The 27,798-nt window shown below is 42.7% G+C and overlaps 1 protein-coding gene across 1 annotated transcript; it reads left to right on the top strand.

Annotated features, from left to right (window-relative positions):
• The first annotated feature begins 163 nt into the window (after positions 1-163).
• On the top strand, positions 164-26,416 carry YWHAQ (tyrosine 3-monooxygenase/tryptophan 5-monooxygenase activation protein theta). The gene is made up of 6 exons (XM_075598344.1): positions 164-322; positions 2,447-2,854; positions 20,692-20,815; positions 21,590-21,753; positions 22,846-22,941; positions 25,138-26,416. Exons 2-6 carry the CDS (start codon positions 2,561-2,563, stop codon positions 25,198-25,200), a joined length of 741 nt encoding a protein of 246 aa, XP_075454459.1. The 5' UTR covers positions 164-322; positions 2,447-2,560; the 3' UTR covers positions 25,201-26,416.
• The last annotated feature ends 1,382 nt before the right edge of the window (positions 26,417-27,798 follow it).

Genomic DNA, 27,798 nt, shown 5'->3' with positions numbered 1-27,798 from the left:
CCCTGCAGTTCAACCTACCTCCCTGCCTGATTTCCCCCCCCCCCTCCCGAGGCCCCACCCGAAGCTCGCGCGCTCCACACCGATTGGCCAGCGGGGCTCGGGGAACGCGGAATCGGCGGGGTCTCCCGCGGCTCCTGATTGGCTGGCCTCCACATTGTCCCTGCCCCCCCATCGCCAACGCCTGGCAGTGCAGTTAGGTTGAGACGACAGGTTTTGTTGCGCGCTGCGCCTCTCCGGGGTGTTTTTTCCTCCTCCCTCTCCTTCCTTCCTCCGCCGTCAGGGCGCACGCGGATCACAGCGGACTGGTGGAGAGCTCATCACGGTGAGTCCCCGGCTCCCTGCTCACCGGGGAGAGCGGCCGCGGGGGGAGAATGGTATGGAGGGAGGGGGGGTGGGGGCACAGCCAGCCGCTTCCCTGTGTGTGTCCGTGCGAGGGAGGCACCGAATCCCGCCCATATACCCTCTGCTAGATATATATGTGTATATATCTCACCCATACCCTCTGTCCTATATATCTGTGTATGTGTGTATATATATATATCCCATACTCTGCTCTATCTAACCGTGTATATATCTATCTGTATCTGTATGATTGTGTGTGTGGCATTATACTACATGTCATTACATTAGAGTATGGTTAGCACATTGAGTGGATGTTTTCCCTTTTATTTTATTTTGTATGCCTGTCGTTTGTCTATATTAATATATATATTTATTTATTTTTGTGGCCATGTTTTCCTGTAAATGCGGCTACATTACTGTGGGCATGTTTCTTTCTCTAGCTGTATTCTATGTAATTAAATATCGATCTTCCTGTGTTAAGAATGGAGAACAGCAGCTCCATCTCCCTGATTATTATTTTTCCGCTGTCTCTTCCTGCAGTGATGGGATACAAAGAGGAGGGGGTCCCCAGACACAGCTGTATATGCCTCCATTTCACACTAAACAGCTGGGCTGTCTGCAATCAGAATATTTTCATATCTGCCAGTTCATTGTATAATTTTGTTAATCGTATGTGTTATATATATATATATATATATATATATATATATATATATATATATATATATATATATATATATATATATATATATATATATTATAAAAAAAAATATATATATTGTCTGGTCCGAATGAAGCAGAATGCTCCTTAAGGTCATTGTCTTAGTATTTAGTGCATCATTTGCAGGTGGACTGATATGGCCGAGATAACCCAGATCTGTGTATGAATGGTAGTGTCTGTGCTGTGGCATTATGCGGTGACATTGTGTGTGACATCTCTGATCAGCTCATTCCCAGGTGGCCTGATCTGACCATTGCTTCGTCCCTGCCATCCATTGCTTCAAGTACATCTGTACCAGTGGTAGCACAACCCTTTGCTGTGCACAGAAACCTCGTGTCCAGAATGTAATTTTTCCTCTCCCCTCCCCCGAGCATTTCTGTTTCTGTAAGCCCAGCATGTGTCCTTACATGCATTACAATATTACAGTAAACTGCAGTGTGGGTTGTCGGATGTTCAGTGTAGGGTCTTGGTTGCAGTGCTGGTTGATGCCTGGCTCCCCTGAGGGGAGGGAGTAAAGATGGGAGAGGCAGTTAGGGCGGGGATGGACCAGAGAGCCTGGAGACAAAAGGCAGGGCAGCCAGATCCATTCCTCCTCCTCCTAGTTTGATTTCCATTTCAGAACTCCTCCCATTACACTGACTCATGCTTTTTAACTCCTTTGCAGCCAGTTAGGCAGGCATTGCAAATCTACGGTCAGTCCGTTTCCTGCCCAACGACAATTTGTTTCTCCTCTCCCCCCCTCCTCCCTTGCAGACAGTGCATGTGTGACAAGGTGATCACAGGTCTTAAATTCTGTGCTTTTCATGGTTGGTGGTTTCACACCCCTTGCATTGCTTCAGGGATCCCTGTGGCCTGGCTTGTGTCTAGGGCGTAACCCTGAATAAACCTAAACCCCTAAATTATTGCAACAAGAACAGAGTATGGGCATGTTAATTGCTCATAAGGCCTGCCTCATCTGTCCAGTTACATTTGAGTGGAGAGTGCAGTAATGCCAATTTAAATCTTTGTGTGCAATTTTTGTTCAGAATTATATTTCTGGACTTTATTAAAAAAAAAATATTTCTATTGAAAGATGGATTATTTTTATTTATTTTTTGGTTACTTGATTTAGATCTTTGTGATGAGTTTTCATACATGCCGTCAGTATATAGTTTAAGTTTTAGATGTTCCACCTCATGACCTTGTATTTCTGCAAAAAGGGGGAGACACGACTGAAATAGAATATGGTAATGGTTACAGATATTGACAGCTTAGGTCCGTTGCATGTTTGCTGTCTTTTCCCAGCACTCCCGCTCCCACCCCCCCCCCCCCCTACACACAATCTGTTAATTTTCGTGCAATTACTGTAATCATAGCATTTACTCCTCTGTTCATTGTCTGCAGGTTACGGCTGCCTGATTTTGCTAGCCCTCCTCCACTACCTCCCCTCGCCACTTGTCCACCACCCTCCATCTCTCCTTCTATCGTCTCTCCTCCCCAACGACTCCAAATCAAGCCATGGACAAGACTGAGCTGATCCAGAAGGCCAAGCTGGCAGAGCAGGCCGAGCGCTACGATGACATGGCAGCCTGCATGAAGTCTGTGACAGAGTACGGCGAGGAGCTATCCAACGAGGAGAGAAACCTCCTTTCCGTGGCCTACAAGAACGTGGTGGGGGCACGGAGGTCCGCCTGGCGGGTCATCTCCAGCATCGAGCAGAAGACAGAGGGTTCGGACAAGAAGCTGCAGATGGTCAAGGAGTACAGGGAGAAAGTGGAGTGCGAGCTGAGGACCATCTGCGAAGCTGTGTTGGTGAGTTGGACGAATAACTTTAACCACTTAGCTGCTGGTGGGGCTGACAACTAATTGCACTGCCAGCTCCTCTGGCAGTGAAGCGGTTAAAGGCATTTGTGGTAGTAGTCTTAATGCTGCTGTCACTAACCCTTCAATGCTAGTAAAGGAATGTGCACCAGACCCCACCACTGAAGGAGCTAATGGTTTTTATAGTGGATACCTTGTGTATGTTAGCAGCTGCCTCCTATGATGTGTATAAGTACCTTCCTCAAACCTCTGATACAGCTCTTACAGGAAAATGTAGCAAAACCTGCACACTCGGAGCGTCTGGCTGCTTCAGCCCCAGCTGGGCAAGAGAGAACGTGTTTAGACATAGTGACTCGGCTGCAGAACTCCTCCGCCCTTTATCAGCTGTACAGTTCTGTCAGGAACTCGGCCTGGTATAAAGTCCTTTTTAATGACTCCTAGCAAATAAGCAATGTTGTCTGGAAACGCGTGCACTGGTTGCTGGAGACATTATAACCCATGCCGGTTTTTTAGCAATGTGGGTGGCTGAAATGAGGACACTATGTTTTTGTGGTCTTCGTGGAGCCTATAGGAAAAGGGTGCTCTTAACTAAGGACCTCTGACTGGAGGTCCGACTAAAGTGCACAATCTGTGCCTTTGCATATGACGGGCTAGTCAAGCCTCCCCCTTAAATTGTGATTGGGTGGAACATTCTAAGGCGCCTCTTTGACGTGTGGTAGATTCAGTGTATCCATGACGACTGCTTCAGCCAATCCGAGGATTCGGTGCCAGTCTAGCAGGAGGCACTGGTGGTTTAAGGTGTCATGTCTGCACTGAGGGGAATGAGCCTTGTGGTTGTAAAGCGGCATCTTATGAGATTGTTATACTTCTGTAGATTTCCCTTTCATCTAATGTTCCCTAGCCCATTTCTGCATATTCCTGTAACTGTGAAGTCCCTGCCCAATATGCTGTTTCAGACGCACAGTCAGAGCATTTACATGTAGAGTCTTGTTTTATTGTCATCGGAAATGATCAAATAAAAGAGGTGATGACACACAACCTGGGCTTGGGTGAGGAAATGGCATCCATTTTAGAAGTCTTGTAGTGTAAAAATTCCCAGTAGCTTTCCCCATAGTGCAACAGCATAAATAAATAATGAATCACTGCAGAAGGCATGAACAAGCGTGTCGAGACTAGAGTCTACGGAAAAAAATAAGTAATGTATGTGGTTCAAGTCAAATCGGTAGCTGCTACTTTAAAATGGCTGGGCAAGATTTTTTTTATTTTTTTTCTCTTATTCAAATGCCTGAATAATTGATAACATCTCAATATTCCTTCGTTGTCAATTTATAGATGTGCTGTTGGCAATTCTCGGTCACAAAATATAGCTAACGTGTTTTTTTTATTAATAAAGCAAATGCATCTAAGTGTATATTGTATAAAAAATAAAATGCTCAAACTGTGTTGAAGGATATTTAGAATTGCTGCATTAATAGCCGCCTGTCATACTTTGGGCTTAAAGTAAATGCTTTTACTTTGCTCCACCCGTGTTCATGTAGAACATCATTTTATGACTGCATCATGCAACGGTAGTAAGGATATGTTTCCACGTTTTTAAATGGCATTTATTAGCTCGGTGGTTCAATAAAGTAATTCTCTTATTTACTACCCATAGGCTTTGTAACCTGTTAAATTGAAGTCGTTTTCTTACGGTCATAATACCGTTAGTATTTCTTGTGTACAGGTGGCCACATGGGTCTTAACCTTAAGAGCTGGATAATGATCCTGTGCCCTCAATAACCATGAACTGTTGTACACATTTTTAGTTGTCTTGCGTCCCTTCAATATGAGCCAAATAAACAGAATATTTGGAGGGGTTAAACTGTGGTGCTACAACATGGCAAATAGTCTCACACGGAAAGGTTTATTAGTACAGGGGGGGCCACCATCAGGTCAGGTTTTCAGGATATCCCGGCTTCAGCCCAGGTGGTGCAGTCTTCAACTGAGCCACCTGTGCTAGAGCAGGGATATCCTGAACCTGACCTGTTGGTGGCCCTTGGGTTAGAATGTATGTACAATATATCTTGAGTCCTACTTGGCACCCCATAGTGATGTGAAAAGCTGCTGCTATTCAAATGTTATCTCTATGGTGCAAATGTTGTATGGAGCATGTTTGAACACTCCCAAATAGATCTGTAAAATTATTGACTTTAATTTGCTGCGGCAGTATTTCCCTGAATCTAATTACAAGTGATGCCTCCCACCAAGCTTGCCACATGTTTGTGTGGTTTACTGTAGGTTATACATCTCCTTTCTTTTCGGTCTACTGTCTTGGCCCTTTTATTTATTATGTTTTTAGTTTTGATGCTTCAGTGTCCCTAGGGATGGGCAGTAACAAAATTCCCCACAAGACCGAAATTAGAAAAATTATGGCAACAATGATATTTATTGTAAAAATTGTCTGTTAAAGACATTGTGCTATTCATTGAAAGTATATTTCATTAATAAATCCATTTCATTATTGGAAAATATTTTTTAAGTGATATACTTTATTTAGCATTTAAGAAAAATGTTTTTTTTTTTTTATTTAGTTGCATTTTACGATTAAATTAACTAAAACGCCTCTCCCGGCTCGCACACAATTGCCACCCTCTCCTACTCCCAAGCTAGCAGTGTGAGGTATCAGCATTTCGTGAAGCGGAGGAGAGGGTTGGGGGAGAAAAGGGGAAAGGTGAAAGGAGTTGAAAACATGAGGTATTGGGTAAAAAAAAATGGGATGAGAGGATTTATGGGGAGTCAGTTGGGAGAGAGTTGGTGAAGCTAGTAAGTAAAGGGGTGCAAGCAGTGAGGGTGAGCAGTGGGGTGTGGGTGAAGGCGCCAGTAGTGGTCCTTGGGTAAGGTAAAGGGGCGTCCGTGTTTGGGGGGGCATGGTTATGGCTGCTTCATGAACAAGTGATCGCAGGCGTTTAGCCGCAAATGGTCTCGCCGCAGGGCCACTCTGCCGCCAAGGTAAGGCCCTTACCCTAAATTCCCTAATCTTGACCACTAATACCAACACTAGCTAACCCCTTACCCAAAAACGTAATGTATAGTAGAAGTGGCCAGCATCTGCAGCGGAAGGTCGCTCTGCAGCCAAATGCCGATGGGGACTTGGACCTTTTGAAGCTGATTCCTCTCAGCCCTCCTCCCTTCCTAACTCTCTTCTGGGCCTGCTTCTGCATATAAAAGCGTGGTCAGCAGGAGAAGGGGAGCGGGTGGGTGTCTATGTGATCCCAGTACTAGGGACATGGCAATACTTGCTGTCGGTTTGAATTGCCGTGGTATTATGATACGTTATATTGCTCAACTCTACTTGGGCCTTCCTGTGTTACCTGCCCTGTGCAATGATACTATGCCCCCTGAAATGACTCAGAGGTGATTGCTATTACATGGCAATTTAATCCTACCTAGCTAGGTCTTCCAGGGAGTGGAGCCATACTAGCATCACATTGAGGTATTCCGATGGCAGATCAGATGTTACTGAAGAAATGTTCTAGTAAAGGCTTTTCAATCGGGCACATTTCCATAATTGTGATGCTTTTCAAGCATCTGGAATGTTACGTTGCCCACAGTCAATAATGGAATACATTGCAGACATGTGAAGGCTAAAAAGGTGTATATCGTGGGTCTGAATGGGCACTGCATTTCTTACAGTGCTTTTGACAACTTGCTGTAGTCCATGACCATGTTACAGTTGAAATGTTTAAATCTGTTAGCTGATCCTGCTACATGTAGGATTGCTTGGATATATTCTGTGTACAAGTAAACTCGATAGCCGTTGATGCTTCCCAGGAGATTACATTTACTCTTTGACAGCACTCGCTGGTCATTAACTCTTCCATTTCAAGGCAATATGTTGCCAGCCCCTCCTGCATTGACGGGATTAAGTAGAGGTTGAGCCTGCAGATCTACTCCTCCCCTTCAAACACTGCATCAGATCAGCCGCACTCCCTTATTAGCACGGTATTTTTCTGCATTGTGCAGGCTGCTCTCGTCAGCAGTGCAGCAGCCGCGCCATCCTGATCTGCACGATCAATAACCATTGGAGCTGCAGAAATCCTGGTGTCTGTCGCACTGCAGTAACAAGCATGCTGCAGATGTACTGAGCCAGCACACTGCAAGAGCAACATGTTTTACATTAAAGTGTGGTTGTATTACCTACCATACGATTTATGCACAGCTCTGTGCTTTCAAGGCCTTGTATTCAGTTCACTAAAAGGATGTATATAATGGCCTCCTTGCAGAGGTTGTGGATTGAAGTGCAGTGAAGGAATTCAGAAGTGCTTGGAATAGACACACAATAGGGAAATTTATGCTCTGGGCCAGTTTTTCTGTACATGCAAACGGTGACATTTCAGCTGTAATAAAAAAAAGTGCGTGAGTTTGTAAATGCCTTAGGATTTTCATATATTTCAACCTGACATGTTGGGTCTTACTCTAAGTCCCAATAATAAATAATGATAACCTGATCAAACAAATGACACAAACATGATACTTAAACATTTATCCACAAATGATTAAACATTTAAAATCCGTATGTGACCCTCTTAGATTCTTCGTGGCACCCCTTTGAGCAGCAATAACTTCAACTGTTTCCTGCAACTGCTGGTCAGTTTCTCACCTCGTTTTTGAGTGAAATTTGGCCCATTCCAACTTGAACTGCTTCAACTCTGTGACATTTGAGGGCTTCCTTGCATGGACCGCTCACTTCAGGTCCTGCCACATTTTGATGGTTTTTTAAGTCAGGACTTGGCTATTCTAAAACATGGAATTTCTTCTTCTGAAGCCATTCTTTTGTAGATCTGCTTGTATGTTTAGGATCATTGTCTTGCTGCATGACCCACTTTCACTTCAGCTCACGGATGGATGGCCTGACATTCTCCTCGAATCTTCTGAAACAATACAGAATTCATGGTTGTCTGAAAAGACATCCAGGTCCCGAAGCAGACCCAAACATCACACTCCCGCCACGCTTGACATTTGAGATGATGTTCTTCTGTTTGAACGCACTATTTGGTTTTCGCCAAACATCGTTTCTCATTGTGGCCAAAATTTGACTTGTCTGTCCAGAGAACATTGTTCCAGATGTCTTGTGGATCATCTGTGTTCTTTGGTGAAATTCAGGCAGGCAGTAATGTTCTTAGAGCAGTAGTTTCCCTCCTGGTTATCCTTCTATGGACACCATTCTTGTTTAGTCTTTCTAGACTACTGAACTTCAATAACTGCTTTTCTGAGGTCCTCAGATTTCTTTTCACCGTGGCATGACCTTTCCACACACCTGTACGGTGAAGAACAAACTTACAAAGTTTCCGATCCTTTTTATTTAGTTTCCGATAGGGTGGGGCCCTGCTTCTAATTCTCCCCTTTAATTTTGCTGATAAAACCAGGGTTTCACTATTGTACGTACCCTGACTTCATTACTCATTGTCTAATTCATACATTTTGTTTCAAGACATGGAAGTGGTTCATATAAACCCTACTGGATGTTTAAGAAAAGAAATTTCTGTAATTCTTTGGTGGTTCACAAACTTGTTTTGTGTGTGAGAGCTGCCATGCATAAGGTTGTGACACATGTAAGATTAGAGCATTATATTGATGGTACATACATGTACATCTCTGTATGCAGCAGTGCTTATATTGGCCTAGGAAGATGTTAATTTCCACAATGGCCTGTTTCCTTACCATCTAAGCAATACAGTTACAAGATTTTATCTATTGATACATTTTCAAAAATAAATTGTTAAACGGATGTATGAATTTGCATTGTCTTGGGTAAAGTTACCCCATGGTTTTTGCTATTGCACTATTTGCATGGCATTGAAATGTCTTACAGGCCTCCCTTGCACTGCATGGGTTAAACAGAAGTGGTGGTGCACAACTAATTAATTTCCACTTTTCCATGGTGGTTTGGTCAGCATTTCTGACAATGGCAGCTTAATTTGTGGGAGCGTAAGTTTGCTCGATAATGAGCTGCTTTTAATATAATAAACATAAGCACATTAATTGGTTTATCCATTTTTTAAACTAGATATCCCTTTATCACCATATAATTTATTTATATACAAACAGAATATAAGTCTTTCCGAGCTTGTCTGCAGCATGGTTTTTGGGCAGCACCAGATTTCGCATCTCCCATTAATTTCATTCTGTGGGAAGATGTGGTATGGGCTGTTAATTGTTGGGTATTGGTATGTAAAGCCAATGCTAGGTCTGTGGTATAAGTAGGAAATGGGACGGGTGGAGTAACAGGATGAAGTAACCTTGCGATTGTAAAGGGTAGTGACCTTTGTATGATTTGACGTGGGTGTTTTATACATGGGGCTTTATTTGCTTAATGCTGTGTGGTAAACCCAGTTGCTGACAGGCCTAATATTCTTGAACACACTTGGGAGCTCATGATCTACACCAGTGGTTTCCAACTCTTTTTCTTTTTATTTTTGTGTTAAGGAACCCTATATGAAATTCTGAGAAACCCCCAACCCTCACTAATAGGGAATTGTCAGTGGCAAAGCTACTAAAAGCTCAATAACAGAGAGACACAAAATATATAAAATAATTGTTGGTATTGTGGACAGCTGAGTAAATCTGTGAGGGGGAATAAAACCATGGGTGTCAATATGAGTAGCTTGAAGTGAACAAGGACCGCATGTGGCAGAAACGGAGCTCCAATGGACACCGCTACCTGGGATATATGTGAACCGGAGACAAAATTGTAATTACCTCCGTGAATCCCTCTTGTAGCGCTCCGTTTTCAATGCCTCAGTCCAGCAAGCGGCGTCGGTAGTCTCTGATTCAGCTGCGTCTCGTCACCCAAACTCTCTGGAGCTCCCGAGTGCCGGTAGTGCAGGTGATCACTTCCGGTCCGTCCGGTATAGGCTCCCTTCTCTCCGCTGTGTCCGCGGAAGAATCTGTTAATGTCCACAGACTCCCATATGGTGTACCCTATTTCACTCAGCGCGTCATTCCAATCGAAAGGCAATACAAGTAGAAAAGTGGATTGGACACAGACTGCAACGTCCAAAAAGCACCATCAGCTCACCAGAATTGAAAAATTAAAAATCGTTTATTGGACTACATAAAATTGAAAAAGGACAAACAAATAACAAAAAACACACAACCTCCTACGCGTTTCAGGCTCCAAGAGCCCTTTCTCAAGTCTTTTTCTTTTTGTGTGTTAAGAAACCCTATATGAAATTCTGAGAAACCCCCAACCCTCACTAATGGGGAGTCTGACATAAGATGCATTGTGAATTCTTCTGTATTTGGTACAATTTTTGAAAATTACAGGAAACCCTTTAGGGGTGCCTGGGGAACCCCAGGGTTCCTAGGAACCCTGGTTGAAAAACACTGATCAACACAATCTATCACATGAGAACGTACTGGAGGTATGATATACTGTGATAGTTGGTGTGTATATCATGAGCTTTATTGGTAACAATCTTTAATTTATTGCTTGTATGAGTGACAGTAGTGCTGACATAGTTATGGATTTCTTTTTGCAATAGTTTTCTAGCGTTCAGTCTGCAACTTGGCATTTAGGTATGTTGCTGGTTGTATCAATGACATCGGTCTAGGGGGCCTTTGGTGCAATGCCATGCATGCAGCATCTCTTGAAAGGCAGGGCACTGATTCTTTTTAATGTCCACTTTTCCTGTACTAGTAAGTTTGTAATAACTGTATTCGTCGCACCTCAAAATGTATCAGCTGCCTTTTTACTTTTGCTATTTTGTTTGTCTTATCCTCTCACTGTTTCATTATCCGATAGCTTTTCTGTTGATCTCAAAAGAAAAATTGAGTGTTCTCCCCCTCCCCCCCAAATAGCTTGGCCAATCTTTGACATCAATTACTCGGTGTTCTTCCAGCATACTGGTGTTTAATTCACCTGAGCTTTGCTCTGTAACCAAACAGAATGAACAGTGGTCTGCAGCTGTGTTCAGTGATTGATGTCACAATGTCAAGTAAACATGACAGCTTACCAAGGGAGCAGCAATGTGCTAGCAGAGGTATCCTGAAAGACACCGCATATTAATGGTTCACACATTTCAACGGTCAACTGTCACCACTTATTTTATTTTTTTGGTGATTACAATAGTAAACAGGTTAACACATGTTGGTGTTTTTTTTATTAGTAATCTTTGCCTGCAAAACCTGTTTACCCCTTTTTGACTAAAGTCAAATAGATCGTGTCACACCCCCTGCGCGCCCTTCCCTCTACTAAATTCCTGTCGTCCATTCCTGATGGCGGGAAAACCAAAGAAAATGCTGCTTATTATTTTACCCAGTGTCTTCATGTAGGAAGTATTTGAACCGGACTTCTTGGCAAGATGCATTTCCTCTTAGTGATGTTTCGGCCTTTGCATTGCTTTGTGTGTGTTCCTTCAGATGTCTCAACACAGTTTGTGTCAAAGAACAATGTTGATTAAACACGGTAGAGACAATATATATACATTGTTTTTATACACATCTTTCCCATACTAAAAATATTGTCTACTAGTCTTAAGAGGCTTCCTGCAGACACACCAGGGTGGGAATCTGGCAGTGTTTTTCTAATTCTGGTCTCTTGGCATCTTCCAGTGGAGAGAGGAGAGAGAGAGAGAGAAGCGCTAATTAAAATTGAATAAACGGAGAGATGGTGTTTTCTTTACTTGCACTTGCATGGAGTGCTTCAGTGAAAATGAGGGCAGTAATCTTGCACAGCAAATAACTGCATAACCTGTTACCTTTTAGGTTGGTTGTAGGGGTCCATGCCACAGGAATGTGTGTGCGTGTGCTGATTTTGTGTCTCATTTCATGGAATCCCTTGCTGCAGTGGAGCACTGTTAGAAGATAATGGAGAAAGGAAGGGTTGCAGACCTGTCTGAGACATGCGAATATACTCACAAGTGATATTTTCATTTGCTGTGTGCTCTATGGGGGGGGGGGGAGGAGGTTTTGAAGTTAAACTTCTTTGCTGGGACCAAATCGCTTTTTCTTGAGACGGAAGTGAATTATGGAAGTGATCACTGCTGGCAGATGAGGCCGCCAGGCCGCGCATGCGCAGAAGCTGCCCTCGCCACATTGTTGGCTCCCAGTTGCGGCTATCATGGTGATATAGCGCATATGCACAGCAGGGTCCTCTGGCCTTTTGTGCATGCACAGGCATTGTCAGCTCGCGCATGCGCAGAAGAATACTCCGGCCGGGCCGGTGCGCACGTGCAAAGGCCTCTGGAGCTCGGTAGCCATTGGCGCGTCACGCTTGAGCAGTACCACCAGAGGAGGAGAGGACATGGAGCCAAGACCACCATCCACTGACACACACTGTCACATACGAGGAATTCACAATTGATGCAAATGGCTAATACAGGGGGTGTGCTGAGCACGCGCGTTCTAAGTCACATTTCTTTGCCTTTTTGTCAATGAAATTGTATTTTTGTTTTTAATTAAAAACATCACCAACATATACAATTTCTGTGACCAGTCACAAAAGTGAGAAGTATCACTTACAAGCACGTGTTCGGCGCACAATTCTTTTTGTAACTTTTTACCCACCATAACTTATTTAAGGTTAGGTTATATTTAAAAAATTATACATTTTTGCTCCAGTGCCATCATGTAGTGCCTGTTAATGAAACCTTTCTCTTTTATTTTTTTTATGTAATCTAGAGTTAACACCTTAATGTTGGTGTGACCTGTTGCATGATTACTATTTATTAATTTGAAATTGGATACAGTTTTTTTTTTTTCCCCTGTGGTGTGTTTTTAAAAAAAAAAAAAATTTTTTAAGTGGAGACAATTGCTTGCTTTTAACCTATTATGAGGCTTGCATATCGGCCGTTTTTCGTCTAAAAGTCCTCGTTTAAGTCCTATATGGATTTTCGGCAGAGAAAGGCCTGAGCGACTGATTTGGCTAATCTAGACGAAATCCCTAAATGTATTGCTGCTATTAGTTCACCTGCAGAAGTAAGGATTTCAAAAAAATATTACCATGGGGTGTGTGGGTTTTTTTTCTCTCCCCCTCCCCCCATTTATTTATTAAAGACCGCTGTTTCCTGGATATTGATTCCTTGCCAATACTTGACACTGCTGTTTTCTAATCCCCTGGCTACTGCATGAATGAAGCCAGCATGAGTGACATGGTTATTAGTGTAGTAGACCTATAGCTGAAAAAATCAATATTAATAAAAGTAGATACTTGGGCATACTTGTAAAAAAAAAAAAAAAATACTTTTGTTGCACTAAATGCTTTTGTTTTGGTGGTAAATAATAGTTGGTTGCTGCTGCTCTAGAGCAACATAACTGTTTTTTTTTTATTTTTTTATATGGTCTGAGTAATTTTCGCTTGCCAGGAAGTTAATTCTGGCAGTCACCGCTACAGATTTATAGTTATATGGAATATGAAATGTTTTTTGTTTTTTTTGCCTTCTTTCCTCAGACATTTAAGTTGCTGGGAGTAGATAGACAAGCGGTGTGCAAAGTCGGGGAGGCGCTAGAATTTGTGGGGGTGGGGGGTGCGCGGTGGTTACAGAGGTCCCGCACTCTTCCCCATGGCATTTAATTTAAATGCCGGGTGAGGCCTCTAATTGTCTTACCTGGTCTTTGGCGACACGAATCAAATGACGCCGCGGGGGTCACGTGAGGTCACATGACCTGCGATGTCATTTGACACCAAGTCTTGGGAGAGGGGGCCGCAGCTCAAAAGACCGTTATGCCGTAGGCCGCGGTCCCAGTGTGCACTGCAGCGCGCAGGGCGGCAGTGCGTACACAGTTCTTCATTGCGATCGGCAGTCCAAGAGAAGATGCAGAGTTTGCGATGGGGCGTGGTTGGGATTTTCCAGGGGTGTGGCCATGACCTCACATGGCTGGTTTACCCTCATTGGCTGAACTGCTGGGGGGTGTGGCCACACCTCCATCGCAAGTTGCAAATACAATATTTTTATTTTTTTTGCAAAAACTTGCCGTACAGCGCAGCGGCACCTTCTGCGCAAAGGTACTTACTGGGGGCGGTGCTTGTACGCACAGCCTCTGTATTAGGTGCCGGTCGCCACTCTACTCGGCTACCAGTGATCACCTAGTGGCAGCTTTTCGAAGCTCCTGCGGGCCAATAGGAAGTGTGATGTCATCAGTGCGACTTCCGATTGGCCTGCGTGACGCGTGAGCTTTAAACTTTAAAACCCAGCTAGCCAAGACGGAGCAGCTATCGCCACCTACTACGGAGGTTCATATCTCGAAGCAGGGGGTCCCCAGAACTGAAATTAACAAAGGTCAGCCCTGGAGAACCCCTGCTTCAACACTCTGTACAAAAGTAAAACATTTTGCAGCAAAAAAATATCAGTGGCTTGGATTGCTTCTTTAATGGCATTAAGGAAAGCGGCAGAGTATATATATGTAAGTATTTGTAGTTTCACTGCTAGAATCATTACCCAGGTACACAACACAAGACTAATAAGTTATAAAAGCCCTACTAAAAGGATAAATGTGTGCTCCTAATACTCGCCCAACTCCTTTTGGGGGGGGGGGAGGGAGGCAGGGTTGCGTGTTTATTTATTAAAAATTTTATGGGTGCAATTTCCCTAGAGTAGATAAAACTTATAGGTTAGTATTGTTTATAGAGAATGGTGGTGCATAGCACAATCAGATCCAAGTGCTGGAGTACAGGCTAAAGCATAAAACTTTGTTGGCACATGATTGAATACAAAAAAAGGAAGTACACCCTTAATGTGTTTCACGCTTTAGTGAAACCCACTGGAGTGTATTTACCCTCTTTATTTTTGTATTCAATCATGTACCCATAAAGTAAGTTTTAAGCTCTCTGGCACTAGGGTCAGTTCTTTTGCTGTACAACGCTGTTCTCAGTTTGTCTGTTATCATTGATGTGGCTGGAGCACCCCCAACAGAACTCGTCTCCGCAGGGATCTTGTGAGTACTCAAAGTTTTTTTTTTTTTTTTTTTTTTAAGTGATTCTTTAAGGTACACTGTGGACTATTTATTGTATGTACATGGTGGGGGCAGGATGTAGGCTTTTTTATTTTTATTTTTTTTATGGCTAGGGACATGGAAAATCTGAGCATATCACCTCAACTTGGGGAAGTATCTCTAGTCCAATATCCCTACTTTTCGCTCAATCAAAACATGGCACTACATGTAGCATTGCACCACATATCGAGATGTAATCACACAAGATCTTCATACCTTATCCCGACGAGTCCTTCATTTTATATATAACGAACATAACAGCTGTTTCAGACAACCTTTTTTGAAAGAACTCAGTTTTTCGATGCACTGATGGGTGTTTCAGCTTAATATTGTTTATATACTGACTAAGACATTGCTTGAAAATGATTAGTAGCGTTTCCATGGGTTGGGGAGGACTGGGGCTCTAAGAAATGGGATGCACTATAAAGAAAAAGACAAGGCTGATTTTGAGCTGTTTCTTTCCTTAAGTCATAGTCTAGATAGGAAATGAATGACGTTATGGATACTTGCTAAAGGGGTTGTCCATCTTACTAAGTGGTCTTGTGGAGGATAGCGTTGAATTAGAGCCCCACTCTGCATATATAGAGCCAAGTGCGTCCCAACGCATATAAAACCCTCCTATACATCAAGATAGTCCAACAGAAATAGAGTATTACTCAGAGATGATCTTCTTGTTCTCTTTAGTGGAGTGCAGATGGGTAGGAATAGTCACTTGCAGGGTATAGGTCCTGTTTGCCATGCGCAGAGGGATAAGCAGAGAGGAAAAAATGAATGAAGAGTGTAAAACTAAAAAATAAAAAAAATTATTGCCCAAAAAATGAAAAATTACACTGACATGTTTTGCTCAACGGAGCTTTCAGTGTAATCTTTCCTTTTGTGGGCAATAAATGGATTTATTTTTTTTACCCTCTTCGCTCACTCATTTAGTGGTACAGCGCTTTGGCTTCCTGCCAATTTTTTTTCTCTGAAAATGATCAGTGTTTGTTACGACACACATTTACTTCTGCCATAAGACACTATCGGCACTTCAGAGTAAGTCACTTCCTTCCTGTTTTGTCTGTGTGCTAAACCACATACTCCTTACTTGTATAATGAGTTGACAAGTGTTCTTGTTGGAAATTGAATTCTTAGTGCATATTCTGGATTAATTTGCAAGAGCTGTCTGCACCCCATACTTCTGAATAGGGATTATTAAACTTGCAGTGTGGTCAGGACTCCTGCCATTGAGCATAAAATAATTATTTACATGTACACCATGTTGGTGTGGAACATGATCGATTTGCTTACTCCCTCATTTCATCCCTGGAAATTGACTTTATTAACCTGGAAAATAGAAATGTTTTATAGTCAAAGATTTACAATGTTGCTGAAAAGGTCAGAGTATTGTATAAACATTGTAAGATTTACAACATGGATTACAGTTTTTGCTTTACCCATTGCTTAGGTTTTAAGCATTTGAAAGCGGGTTTTATTTACTCTTGACTACAAACAGTTATAATGGTTAATAGCAATAGTGCATGTTTCTTATTTTGATTATCACACAAAGCACAAGCTTCCACCTTTGGTCCATTAATAAAGCCATTTCCATATATTCTGTATAAAATAATCATCTTTAGTACTTGATTTTGGTGCTTTTTTTTGTAGTGTTTGGAAATGGTGGCATGTCCATAGAGCATTAACTGTAAGGCCAAGGCCCCGCTCCCTCAGTCAGCGCGCCTGCACTGCAGACAGGCGGGGAGCTGACACACAGACCGCGATATGCTGTCTGTAGGGAGCCAGGAGGGAGGGGGCGGGATCCGATCGTGGTGCTGTCCACATACACTCATAAACACTCCCCCAAAGCTCCTTCCCTGCTCCCCGCCCAAGGCGCCTCCCATCTAGCTCCTTCCCTCCCCCCCATTGGCTGACTCGCGTACCACGTGACGCATCGGTGCCGAAAATCACTAGGATCTTGCAGCATCGGCCGGCTGACGCGTCACAGTACGTAGTCAGCCCTGCCGGAAGGAGGCAGCGGGGGCAGGGACCATTCGGGCAAGGGTCTGGTGGTCCGTGGCCGCAGCGGGTTCGCAGCCTAATTGAGCGCTCCTGGAACAGCTTCTTATAAGAAAAGTATGACAAAACGGGCATATTCCAAGCATTGCTTAAGTTTATTCTGTTGTGGTGGTCTTCAATGTCAACCCCTTTGCATTTGCTAGTATACCACATAAAAGTTTTCCTGTTTTTACGCCTAGTCAAATGTGAAGGGTTCTGGGCAGCTTCAGAGACAAATGTGTTTCCTGAAGTAACGTGCCCAACATCAATTTGTGGCAACTAGAAAAGATTTCATAGTGACATACACTACCTTTTACAAACATCAAACACCTGCTAAACTTGTAAGTTTCAGAAACGGATGAAATAGGAAAAAAATGAAATTTCTGTTCACAACCACAATCCATGTGCTAGTAGGCAGATTAATTTGTAATGTCTGTGTGCCTAGCAAACAATTAAGTGTCAGATCCCTAGCTAGCAATTTTTTTTTTTTTTTTTAAGCTGGCATATTTTTTTCTTTGCCCACATCCTATCTACATTGCACAGTAGTACTTTTTTGGGGTGCAACAAATGTGCCACTCCATTGGTGTGGTGCTAAATCATTGGGGGGGTGGGAGATTTATTTTGTGTTTTATTTACATGCCTGGAGATTATCTTGAGTTCTGCCGCATAAAGGACTTGTTTCAAAAAGCAATAAAAAACAAGGTCTTTGAACTAGACTTCATAAAACGTGTGAAGCCATAGCTGTGCAATTTGTTCAGTATTAGTTTACATTAATGTTCAGTCACTTGCTGTAGAGCCAGGGCCACCAACAGGTCAGGTTTTCAGGATATCCCTGTTTCAGCACAGTAACGGTTGAAGACTGAATGTGGTGACCTGGGTCTGAACACAAAATTTTCTTTCAAAATTTTTTTTTTAATGAAGCCTTTATGGTTTGATGTTTTTATTGTCTGTCATATTTCAATGAGTAATGAAACTGGGGAGTATTTCTGCTTGCCAGTGTTAAATGCCAATTCTAATGAAATAAACAAATTGGGTCTCGGGTGTAGTTTGCCCCAGAAACGCCCTACATTATAAGCAAGTTTCATATGTCTTGTATCTATATATTTTTGAAGTGAAACTTCTTTAGTGGCACCTATTCTGATGGGGTAAAACGGGAGAGATTGGGGACAAATGTGAAACGGAAGTGACGTCACGGCTCCCCCATCCCTCCCTCCCACATGTCTGCTGTGACATGCGGCGATAGCCGCCGGCGCCGCTCCTAACGGCCACCGTTCCCCCCCACGCATCCGCTGTAACATGCGGCTATTGCCGCCGGCGCCGCTCCTAACGGCCGCCGTTAACCCCACACGTCCGCTGCCATGGGTGTACAAAGATGGCTGGCACAGAGCTTCTGGTGCTGCGGGTGTGGGTGTAGTTATATGGCGGAAGCCCCGCAAGTCCTCCGGCTGTGAGGAGGAGCCCCTGCTCAGCCTCTCTCCTCCCTAACTCCGCTTCCCCTTCCCTGTGTCCCGCTGACTGAGCGCCGCCGGGGCCGGAGGACGAGAGCCGCCATTCCCCCCACAAGTCCACACAGACATGGGAGGTTGAGGCGCATGCGCAGATTTGACCGCCGGGTCCCTCAGGCCACGAAGCTATCTGCATCCGTTGATGCGAGGCAGCGAATGCGCAGAGTCGCCCGCCCCTCGTAGCAGCGTCGGAGGCTGAAGCGGAAGCGGCGCCGAGAGTGGAGATTCAGCTGTCCCCATCCCTCCACGATCCACGCGATTGAACGAGGACAGGACAGCACAGCACGGGGGGTGCTCGCCTCTCACGGCTCCGGTAACGCGGGAAGCGGGGGTTTGAGTGCGCCGCTTTCAACGCAGCACTGCCGAGGGGGGGCTCTCAATCACGGTATCTGCCCCTCACATACGCCGGGCCCGGTCCCGCCGCGGGTCCGCAGCTCTGCCTGCATTTTGGGGGGGGGGGGGGGAGGAGAGACTCAGACAGAGCCTCCGCAGCTCTGCCTGGGGTGGGGGGAGTCAGGAGAGAGGGGGCAGGACACAGAAAGAGAGGCACTGATACACACTGACGCACGCACACTGACTGACGCACGCACACTGACTGACGCACGCACACTGACTGACGCACGCACACTGACTGACGCACGCACACTGACTGACGCACGCACACTGACTGACGCACGCACAGAGACATTCACAAACACAGAGAGACATTCACACAACACAGAGAGACATTCACACAACACAGAGAGACATTCACACAACACAGAGAGACATTCACACAACACAGAGAGACATTCACACAACACAGAGAGACATTCACACAACACAGAGAGACATTCACACAACACAGAGAGACATTCACACAACACAGAGAGACATTCACACAACACAGAGACACATTCACACAACACAGAGACATTCACACAACACAGAGAGACATTCACACATACATACACACTCACTGACTGACACACATACATACACACTCACTGACTGACACACATACATACACACTCACTGACTGACACACATACATACACACTCACTGACTGACACACATACATACACACTCACTGACTGACACATACATACACACTCACTGACTGACACACATATATACACACTCACTGACTGACACACATATATACACACTCACTGACTGACACACATATATACACACTCACTGACTGACACACATATATACACACTCACTGACTGACACACATATATACACACTCACTGACTGACACACATATATACACACTCACTGACTGACACACATATATACACACTCACTGACTGACACACATACATACACACTCACTGACTGACACACATACATACACACTCACTGACACGTGTGCCGAGCACGCGCGTTACAAGTCAATTTCTGTGACAAAAGTCAAAGAAGTTTCACTACTATGCGCGTGCACAGCACACACAGCTTTTTTGTTTAGAGTAACTGTAATTCATTACAATGTCGGCATGTTTCTGCTTATTCTCACAATCCACCGCACAGCCACCTTCATTCAGCCTGCAACAGGCTCGTGTGTCTTTCTGTGCGGTGACAGAAGTCATTACGTCAAAGTGAGAGGGACTTGCCAGCCATTTTAGTTTTGGTTCTGACACATTTTTAGGCCTAAAACACAAGCTAAAAACGGCGAGCAGGTCAAATAAAACTGATGGAAAGACACCCTTCAACTTTTACAAATCTGAAAAAAAAATTACGTTTTGTTTTTAAAACATTACTTTTTTAGGTACAATATTTTAAATATACTTATACAGATTATCTCATTTGTAGCTAGTGACTTTCTCAAGATCGCAAATCTAAAATATGGAAGTGGAGTCGGGTAACTGGTCCGGGTATGCCGTTTTCTTGGGTTGGAATAGCTTTTTATTGAATCAACAAGTTCTACATAACACAAAATATTGTTTACAAATGTTTTGAAACCTCACAGGTAACTAACTACTGTTGCATCTGTGAAAATATTCTCATGTTGGTATCACATGAAACATTAAAGGAAGCACAGAAATGCACATGTTCTGCTGTAATTGTTTCCCTCATTGAAGACTCATTGTACACAATGAGATTTACTAATACTGCTGCTGCTGCACAAAAAAAGGAGCTAGATCCCATTATACGTAATATAAATAAGAAATCTGTGCAGCTTATAATATTTTCTTTATTGACATTGCCTGAGGGTGCCAAATCCTCCGACCTTCAAGGACCCCCTGAATCTCTTGTTCGTTCTAATCTTCACCTTGCTATCAGTGTGGTGGGTTCACCCATTTCTTTTCTCTTATTTTTTTTTTTTTAAATTCCAGAACCTACTTGACAAGTTCTTAATAGCCAATGCGACCAACCCAGAGAGCAAGGTGTTCTACCTGAAGATGAAGGGAGACTATTTCCGGTACCTCGCTGAGGTGGCAGCTGGCGATGACCGGAAACGTAAGTATCTTTCACTTGTTAAAACAGCTTCTGTTGTTTAGTTTCAGCGTTGGGTTGAAACTGCCTAAAAGTGCCTTCTGGCCTTCCCCTAACAATGTTGTGAAGTAAAGCGTTAATGTGCATGCTTATACTCTGGTGTATAACGCCTTTTCTACTGTAATCCAGGGACCTTTATGGCTACTATCCCTAATCTTAGCGCAGCGGTTGTGGCCCCGCCATTAGGTGGTATTCCTGTGAATCGGGAGTTGCCTCGTTGATGAAATGTCTTCCACAAAAGGGAATTGCCCACCTCCAAAAAAAATAAAGTTGACTGGAAGCCTGATGGCTTCTGCTAATGAGGGACTTTCTTGCTGTGACTGTTGGTTAGACAGCAGCAAGTGTATAGACCAGGGCCCCAGCTGGTGTGGCCATTGAAGGGCTTCGATGAGACCTTTTTGGCCTCTCTGCTCCTGCTAATATCATACTAGTTCCTTGATCACGTGTAGTGTTTCACATTGAAACTCACTTGTAAGTTACGCTGATGTAAATATGTGGTACAGGTATTATAAATTTAAATGTTAACTTTAAAATCTTTAAATCTTAAAAAAATTATTTGCAGCCCTTCTACTCATAAATGTGTTCTGATTTGGCCCCTTTGGAGAAATAGTCGACGAGCCCTCGTATAGACAATAGATTTGGCAGACATGGCAACAACTTGTACATTGGAGATACTTCTGTGTGTGGAAACATTTGGCGTGCGCACACACACACTAACCATTTTCTCATCTTCTGCAGAAACAATAGAGCATTCACAAAACGCTTATCAAGAGGCATTTGACATCAGCAAGAAGGAAATGCAGCCCACACATCCGATTCGCTTGGGTTTAGCTCTGAACTTCTCCGTATTCTTCTATGAGATTCTCAATAGTCCAGATCAGGCCTGCGCACTGGCTAAAACCGTAAGTGCTAAATAGTTTATACTGACTTTTTTTGCAGATTCTTGAATAGAACGTCAGAATTGTATTAAAGTTTTGCAACTCGACCCATTGTAGGATGGATTTTTACAGTACATTCAATGCCGAGCCGGCACATAAATAATATATTGAGTTCCTCAGATTGTAGCTAATGCTTAAGCTTGTCGCACAATTTTGATGGGGACCTTTTCTCAGAATCTAGTTGCTACATAGTAGAGACCTTTCATTAAAAGGTTGCTCTGTGAAGGCTAATTACAGAGGTCCCTTCCTGCAAAGTATTCTAGTGCTCTCCATAGTTAATGTTCTTCTCCAAGCAATAATAGAAAAGCGATGGTTAATGACAGGGAAACAAGGGTGAGAGTTGGGGATGGGGGGGACCTATGGAAGGTCAGAGTATCGTGCTTAACTTAATCTCGCACTATAATCGGTTGTCTGTGGAAGCGTAAACCGGTCTAAAACATTTGGTCGCAGCCGTTTTGCCGCACCCAAATGGCCACCTGTGCTTTGCCTAGGCCCTTACCTGCTAAAAGCCCTTAAATTCACCCCCTAAGCGACGGGGATTCCAGCGGTGTCCACCAAATGTCCCATTCTGCTGTAAAAAGCCTGTCTTGATTATAGTATAAGTGAGCAGGCTACACAGGTAAACGGAAGGCTGAGAATCAGTCTAGTCTGCTGGGTACTGGAACAGGAGTAACTACCAATGTTTTAAAACCTATTGGTGGTTACTCCCATTCCAGTACCCAGCAGACTAGACTGATTCTCTTTTTACGCCTCCACAGACAATTGATTATTGTGTGTGTGTGTCACATCTATTTTTAGTGCAGCAACGGGAGGGGGGCTCCCTTCTCTATCTCTCTTTGTGGTTAATGAAGACCAAACACATTGAAAGTTCCATAGTTGTGACAGCCAAAACCAATTCTGTTATAACAAACACTTTTATTTTATTTTTATTTTTTTATTGGCAGTTTAAACAACTGAATACATTGCTACTTTTCATAAGAGATTGATAGAAACATTTCAAATAGAGTACTTTATATATTCTGTGGTAAAGTTAAATATTATTTTTGTTTCATGTAGGCTTTTGATGAAGCTATTGCAGAACTTGATACGCTGAACGAAGACTCGTACAAAGACAGCACCCTCATCATGCAGTTGCTTAGAGACAACCTAACAGTAAGTCCTTGCATTACAGTACCAGGCTGTCACACTTACATCTAGCGGGTGTAAAGCAGGATTTACTCCCTCGCTTAATAAAGCTATTGAAATACATCAGGGGTGGTCCACTCCATCCTTAAGGGCCACCGTCAGGTTTTCAGGATATCTCTGCTTCAGCACAGGTGGCACAGTCAAAGATTGAGCCACCTGTGCTGTAGCAGGGATATCCTGAAAACCTGACCTGTTGGTGGCCCTGGAGGATTGGAGTGGGCCACTGGCAATATTAAATCACAACACTTTAATTACATTCTTGTAATGCTTTTTCTCTGTCCATAAGATGGAAGAAATAAGATGTACCCTTCTACTTAACTGTGAGTTGGTTCACAAATTACTGGGTGCTTTTAGATTAAGTAACCAGTGATACTGCTAGAATACATAGGAAATGCTCAATCTAGACATCACTAAAAACAAACTGGTGAACAGGACAAAGGTGCGGGTTTGATATGTTCATCAACTGAAATTGTGATGCCTTAGATTTATTATATCTCTGTTCTTTCCTTGCACAAAAAAAAACATTTCTGCAGTGCCCCACACACCTAGCGCAAACAATAGCCGGATAAACTCTACGTCTTTATAGATGGTAACAGTTGGCTACAGACAATGCAGGATGCGTCGAACACGCGTATTCATATTGAAGGTTTCTGTGTTTCTACTGTTTGAAATCTTCACACATCCATCATTCCACCCATCTGCTTGCTTGTACCAAACTAGAAGATCAGTGATCACGTTAAATCTTGTCAGGCCTCCTTGTTATAGCAGTTGGGAACACAGCAGGCTGTTATGGAGTAGAGGCAGAAACGAGGACCGTAAAGCTCATAAATGTCAGGTTACAACATTTCAAGGATAACATTTTTTTAAATGATTTTGTAGTGATATTTCTAACCCCCCCTCCCCTCCCCCCCTCCCCCCCCCCCCCCCCCATCCCTTCTCAATACACTTTCCTTGGTAGTCCTGCCCTTTTTTTTTGTTTTGTATTCTTTGCACCATCTCACACTTATTCGTCCCATTCGTTTTTCTCCCCTTTCTTCTCTTCCCCACACACCCACACATGCCGCATAGGGAGGTTTCCTTTGCAGTGGGAGAGCCGTGCCCTGACTGCCACATCCTGACCTGCTCTGCACCTCTTATCCAGTTGCAATTTGCACACCAGTTTTTCCCTCGTTCACTTCCCCTTTCAGCCACAAGAAAGCTGCAGACAGCCGGAACAGGAAGTTTATTGTAACGGTCAGAATACAGCAGAGACATTAGCGAATATTTCTATATTAGCTGCCTCTGAAGTCCCTCTCCTGTGGCACTGCTTTTTTTTATTAGATGTATTCTATTTCAACATTTGTACGAGCTATCATAAGGATTTAAATGTATCTTAACTGAATACTGTTTTACTTTTACTCCTAATTTATTTTCTGATCCGGCGCCTCTGGTAATTGGGTTGAGTCCTGGTTTAGACTTTTCATACTGCAGCTTTGGGGGAAATGCCATTATTTTTATTGTATGTGCTAACTGCTAACCTTCCTCGTGCGGTTACTGCTAGAAAAGTTTTGGTAGCTTTTAAAAAATATAAATGCATTCAAGATTATCTCCTGTTGACTCATAATTAAAAAAATGGCTTAATAAAATTTGCACAAAGCAAACTGTAATCTGAATAGAACAGGGGATGTACAATACACATCGCTTTTAAGTTCATGGCCATCTGGACCAGGAATGCTGCAAAAGCGCAAATGTTTTGGTGATGCGGGATATAAATGGCTTTGTAGTTTTCAGAAATTCCCAATTGCAGCCATTTTTTCACAGGCCTTTGATTTGCTGTTTTTACAATCATGTTATAGAAAATAAATATTTCTTCAAAACTATATGAAGGATTTTACAAAACTGACATGGAAATTGTCAAATTCTCTCTTGGCACGATTTTAACTGATCTTAGATCAACCTATTTCCTCGTAGTGCAGGAACTCTGACACTATCCTGAGAGCTTTTTTTGAGTATTCCTTGCTGTGAGTTACGGTGCTTTGGGAATTTAGACTTTAAAAATAATAATAATAATAATAATATTATTGTGATTTTTGGCGTTGTGTATAATGCAATAAGTACACTTTGTTCACTTGGATGCCTTTCCCTTGACAGACTTCTTTTTATTTAAAAAATTTTTTATTATAGTTATGGACATCTGACAACACAGCAGACGAAAGTGACGCCGTCGAGCAAGGAGAAAACAACTAACCGGCACAACGGTCACATCTCTATCTGAAGAACCCTTTTTACACGTCTCCATTCCTTATTGCTCCACGTGGATTTCCTATAGCAAAGAAAGTCCATCCATGTGTAATGGAAATCAACCGTTTATAGTCTTTTCACACTGCAGCTTTGGGGAAACTCCATTTTTATTTTTATTTTCCTCCCCCCCCCCCCCCCCTTGTTTTTTTTTTAATTTTTTTTTTTGTGTGTCCCAACCTTCCTGGTGTGCGGTTACTGCTGTAGAAAAGTATTAATGGCTTCACTCATGTAAAAAAAAAAAACATAAGTAACTTCCAAACACTTATGTAGAGGACTAAAGCGTATCTGGTATTTAAATAAAAAAACAGCCACCACAAAAAAGGAAAGAAATTGGAACCACCGGTTTCTGCAAGCGACTGTGTTTTTTTTGTATTACAATGTAAAGGTATGAAAGAAATGTAGTTAACTGCTGCAACCAAACCTTGAATGTTTTTTGCCTAGCTTTGTATTGTCACATTCCCTTTTTTTTTTTTTTTTTGGGGGGGGGGGTGGGTTCGTTCCAAAAACAAAATTTGGTTTTCATTCGCTACTGTGTACCGTTACGGTTTTTCAGATCTATAAATGTTGGAAAGTTCTGGTGTATTCTTGGGTGGTTAAGATCCTTTGCAAATTGGGGTGCTTCTTGTTAAACCATTTTTTGCTGCTGGCGGGGCTTGAACTCGTGCGTCACCAGCAGCCAGTGGGTTAGTGCATTGGAGGCTGCTGACTGTAATAAATGGGGACTTTCTAACACCATGTCATCCTTTTTTATTTGCTGCTGTTCAGTTGACAACCTCTGCCTCCTCCAATAAATCATCATTACACTCCTGGCCTTGTAGTTTTGGTGTTCACTTCTTGCGTGTATTAGAAACAGCATGTGTCTCTGTAGCAGCAGTTTTTGGCCTATTTAGAGGTGTACAGCTCCACAATACACTGGAATGCAAGGGAGACCAGCCCCTGTTACAAGACACAATACCTAGAGGGCTTTTTCCATACAGATGTATCTGCCCTTATGGGGGTGTCTAGTTTATCCAGTGATATTTAGAGTTGGACCACTAACGTGTGTTTCATTTTTGTTTAGTTTTTCTTGCGCTAATCATTGATTGTAGTCCCACGAAAGCCTTGTGAAAATGTTATGCCCCATGTAACTAAAATGACAAATAAAATTCAATTTTATAAATCACTTAACTGTTGTAGGAATGTCATAGCTGTTCTGTTTTATTATTTTATAGGGTAATAACTTTATTGCATGTTTAGGTGAGACCACGGTAGGGTATTCTGACGTAACCTGCATCTTATAATATTTTTGTCCTATTTTTAAGGATACATTTGAAGATAATTTAGCAACACATTTGTTTGAATATTACATGCAAACATACAAGTCACTGGCCAAATCAGCTTTGTGGGGGGAGGGGGGGAGGGATGCTATCCTGTACCATGGAAAAAGATGATGGCTTTAACTCAAAAGGACATGCTGAGTTATACTGACTGAAGGATTGGATATGAAACTGAAAGGCGGCCATTGCGTGAACCCAGGGAAGCAGGTTCTCTGCGAATCGATCACTGGAGAACACATCCATCGGCAGTTTAGGTCATTCATTTTCAATAAAGGTAATCGAAGGCTGCATATTTAAAGAAAGGTGTTATTTATTAAAAGTGCTGTGAGTGATGCTGTTTTCTTTGCTAAAGATTGTCAAAGGAAATAAAGAATGGGACTTTATTCAAAGTTTTGCAGATAACCAAGTGTAGGAATGACCTTAAACACACACACGTCATATTTTGGCTTGGTGATTAATTAATGTTAAAGCGGCGGACTCTTTCCAATGCCCTACTTCTTAGTAAGAGACCCAACTGTATAATCTAACAGCGAGATCAGCTTTTCTCCTGGTATTTGTCCAAACCCGTATCTTGCCCACCCCATTAATCTGGAGCTTATACTTGTGTGTGGTACTGTGACATCCAGCTGGGTGGGGGAAAAGTCTACGGCATTATCACCTGAATCTGGTAACAGAACGGATTAGGAGGGATGTGGATGAAAGAAAAAATAATTAGCAACAACACTTTACAATATTATCTATTAAGGGCAGCAACATATTTGAACATTTATCACGGCTTGAGTATTAAAAGCTACCAATGTAACTGTTGTATTACTGATGTTAGATAATTAGATATATAAATATGTCCTTTTTTTGCAATGTACGATATGTAGCTTGCAATGTGAAATGATTCTTCAGTATAAACTTTTCACAAATATTTGGTGCACACTGAAGCTTGGCACACTTGTTTGTTCTCCCTAGTAAGTGAATTTATTGGGTGATTGATGTTTTGGCCCTTTGGGGATCAAAACGGCAACCACCCAATAAAGTCTTATTGGGGAGAGAAAAAGCGTGCTGGACTTCTACTTTTTGTAGAGTGCATTACTACACTGACGCATACGTTCTCCAGGGTATGAGTAAAGACTGGAAGTTTAGCACAAAACATTTTAATTTTATTTGTTTAGTCGCTGCTTTGTCAGAAGATGCACCCAGCGGAGAGTCAATGCACTTCCATAATTTCATCCTGGAG

Source organism: Ascaphus truei, chromosome 4, assembly GCF_040206685.1.
Source record: "Ascaphus truei isolate aAscTru1 chromosome 4, aAscTru1.hap1, whole genome shotgun sequence".
Lineage (NCBI taxonomy): Eukaryota > Metazoa > Chordata > Amphibia > Anura > Ascaphidae > Ascaphus > Ascaphus truei.
Note: the sequence above shows the minus strand (reverse complement) of the source record. Positions and strands in the feature narration are given on the sequence as shown.

Bases quoted from the DNA above. Each gene is read 5' to 3' on its own strand.
- YWHAQ (XM_075598344.1), top strand. From the start codon at position 2,561: ATGGACAAGACTGAGCTGATCCAGAAGGCCAAGCTGGCAGAGCAGGCC. The intron at 20,816-21,589 runs GTAAGTATCTTT...CATCTTCTGCAG, and splicing joins AGCTGGCGATGACCGGAAAC to AAACAATAGAGCATTCACAA. The intron at 21,754-22,845 runs GTAAGTGCTAAA...TGTTTCATGTAG, and splicing joins CCTGCGCACTGGCTAAAACC to GCTTTTGATGAAGCTATTGC.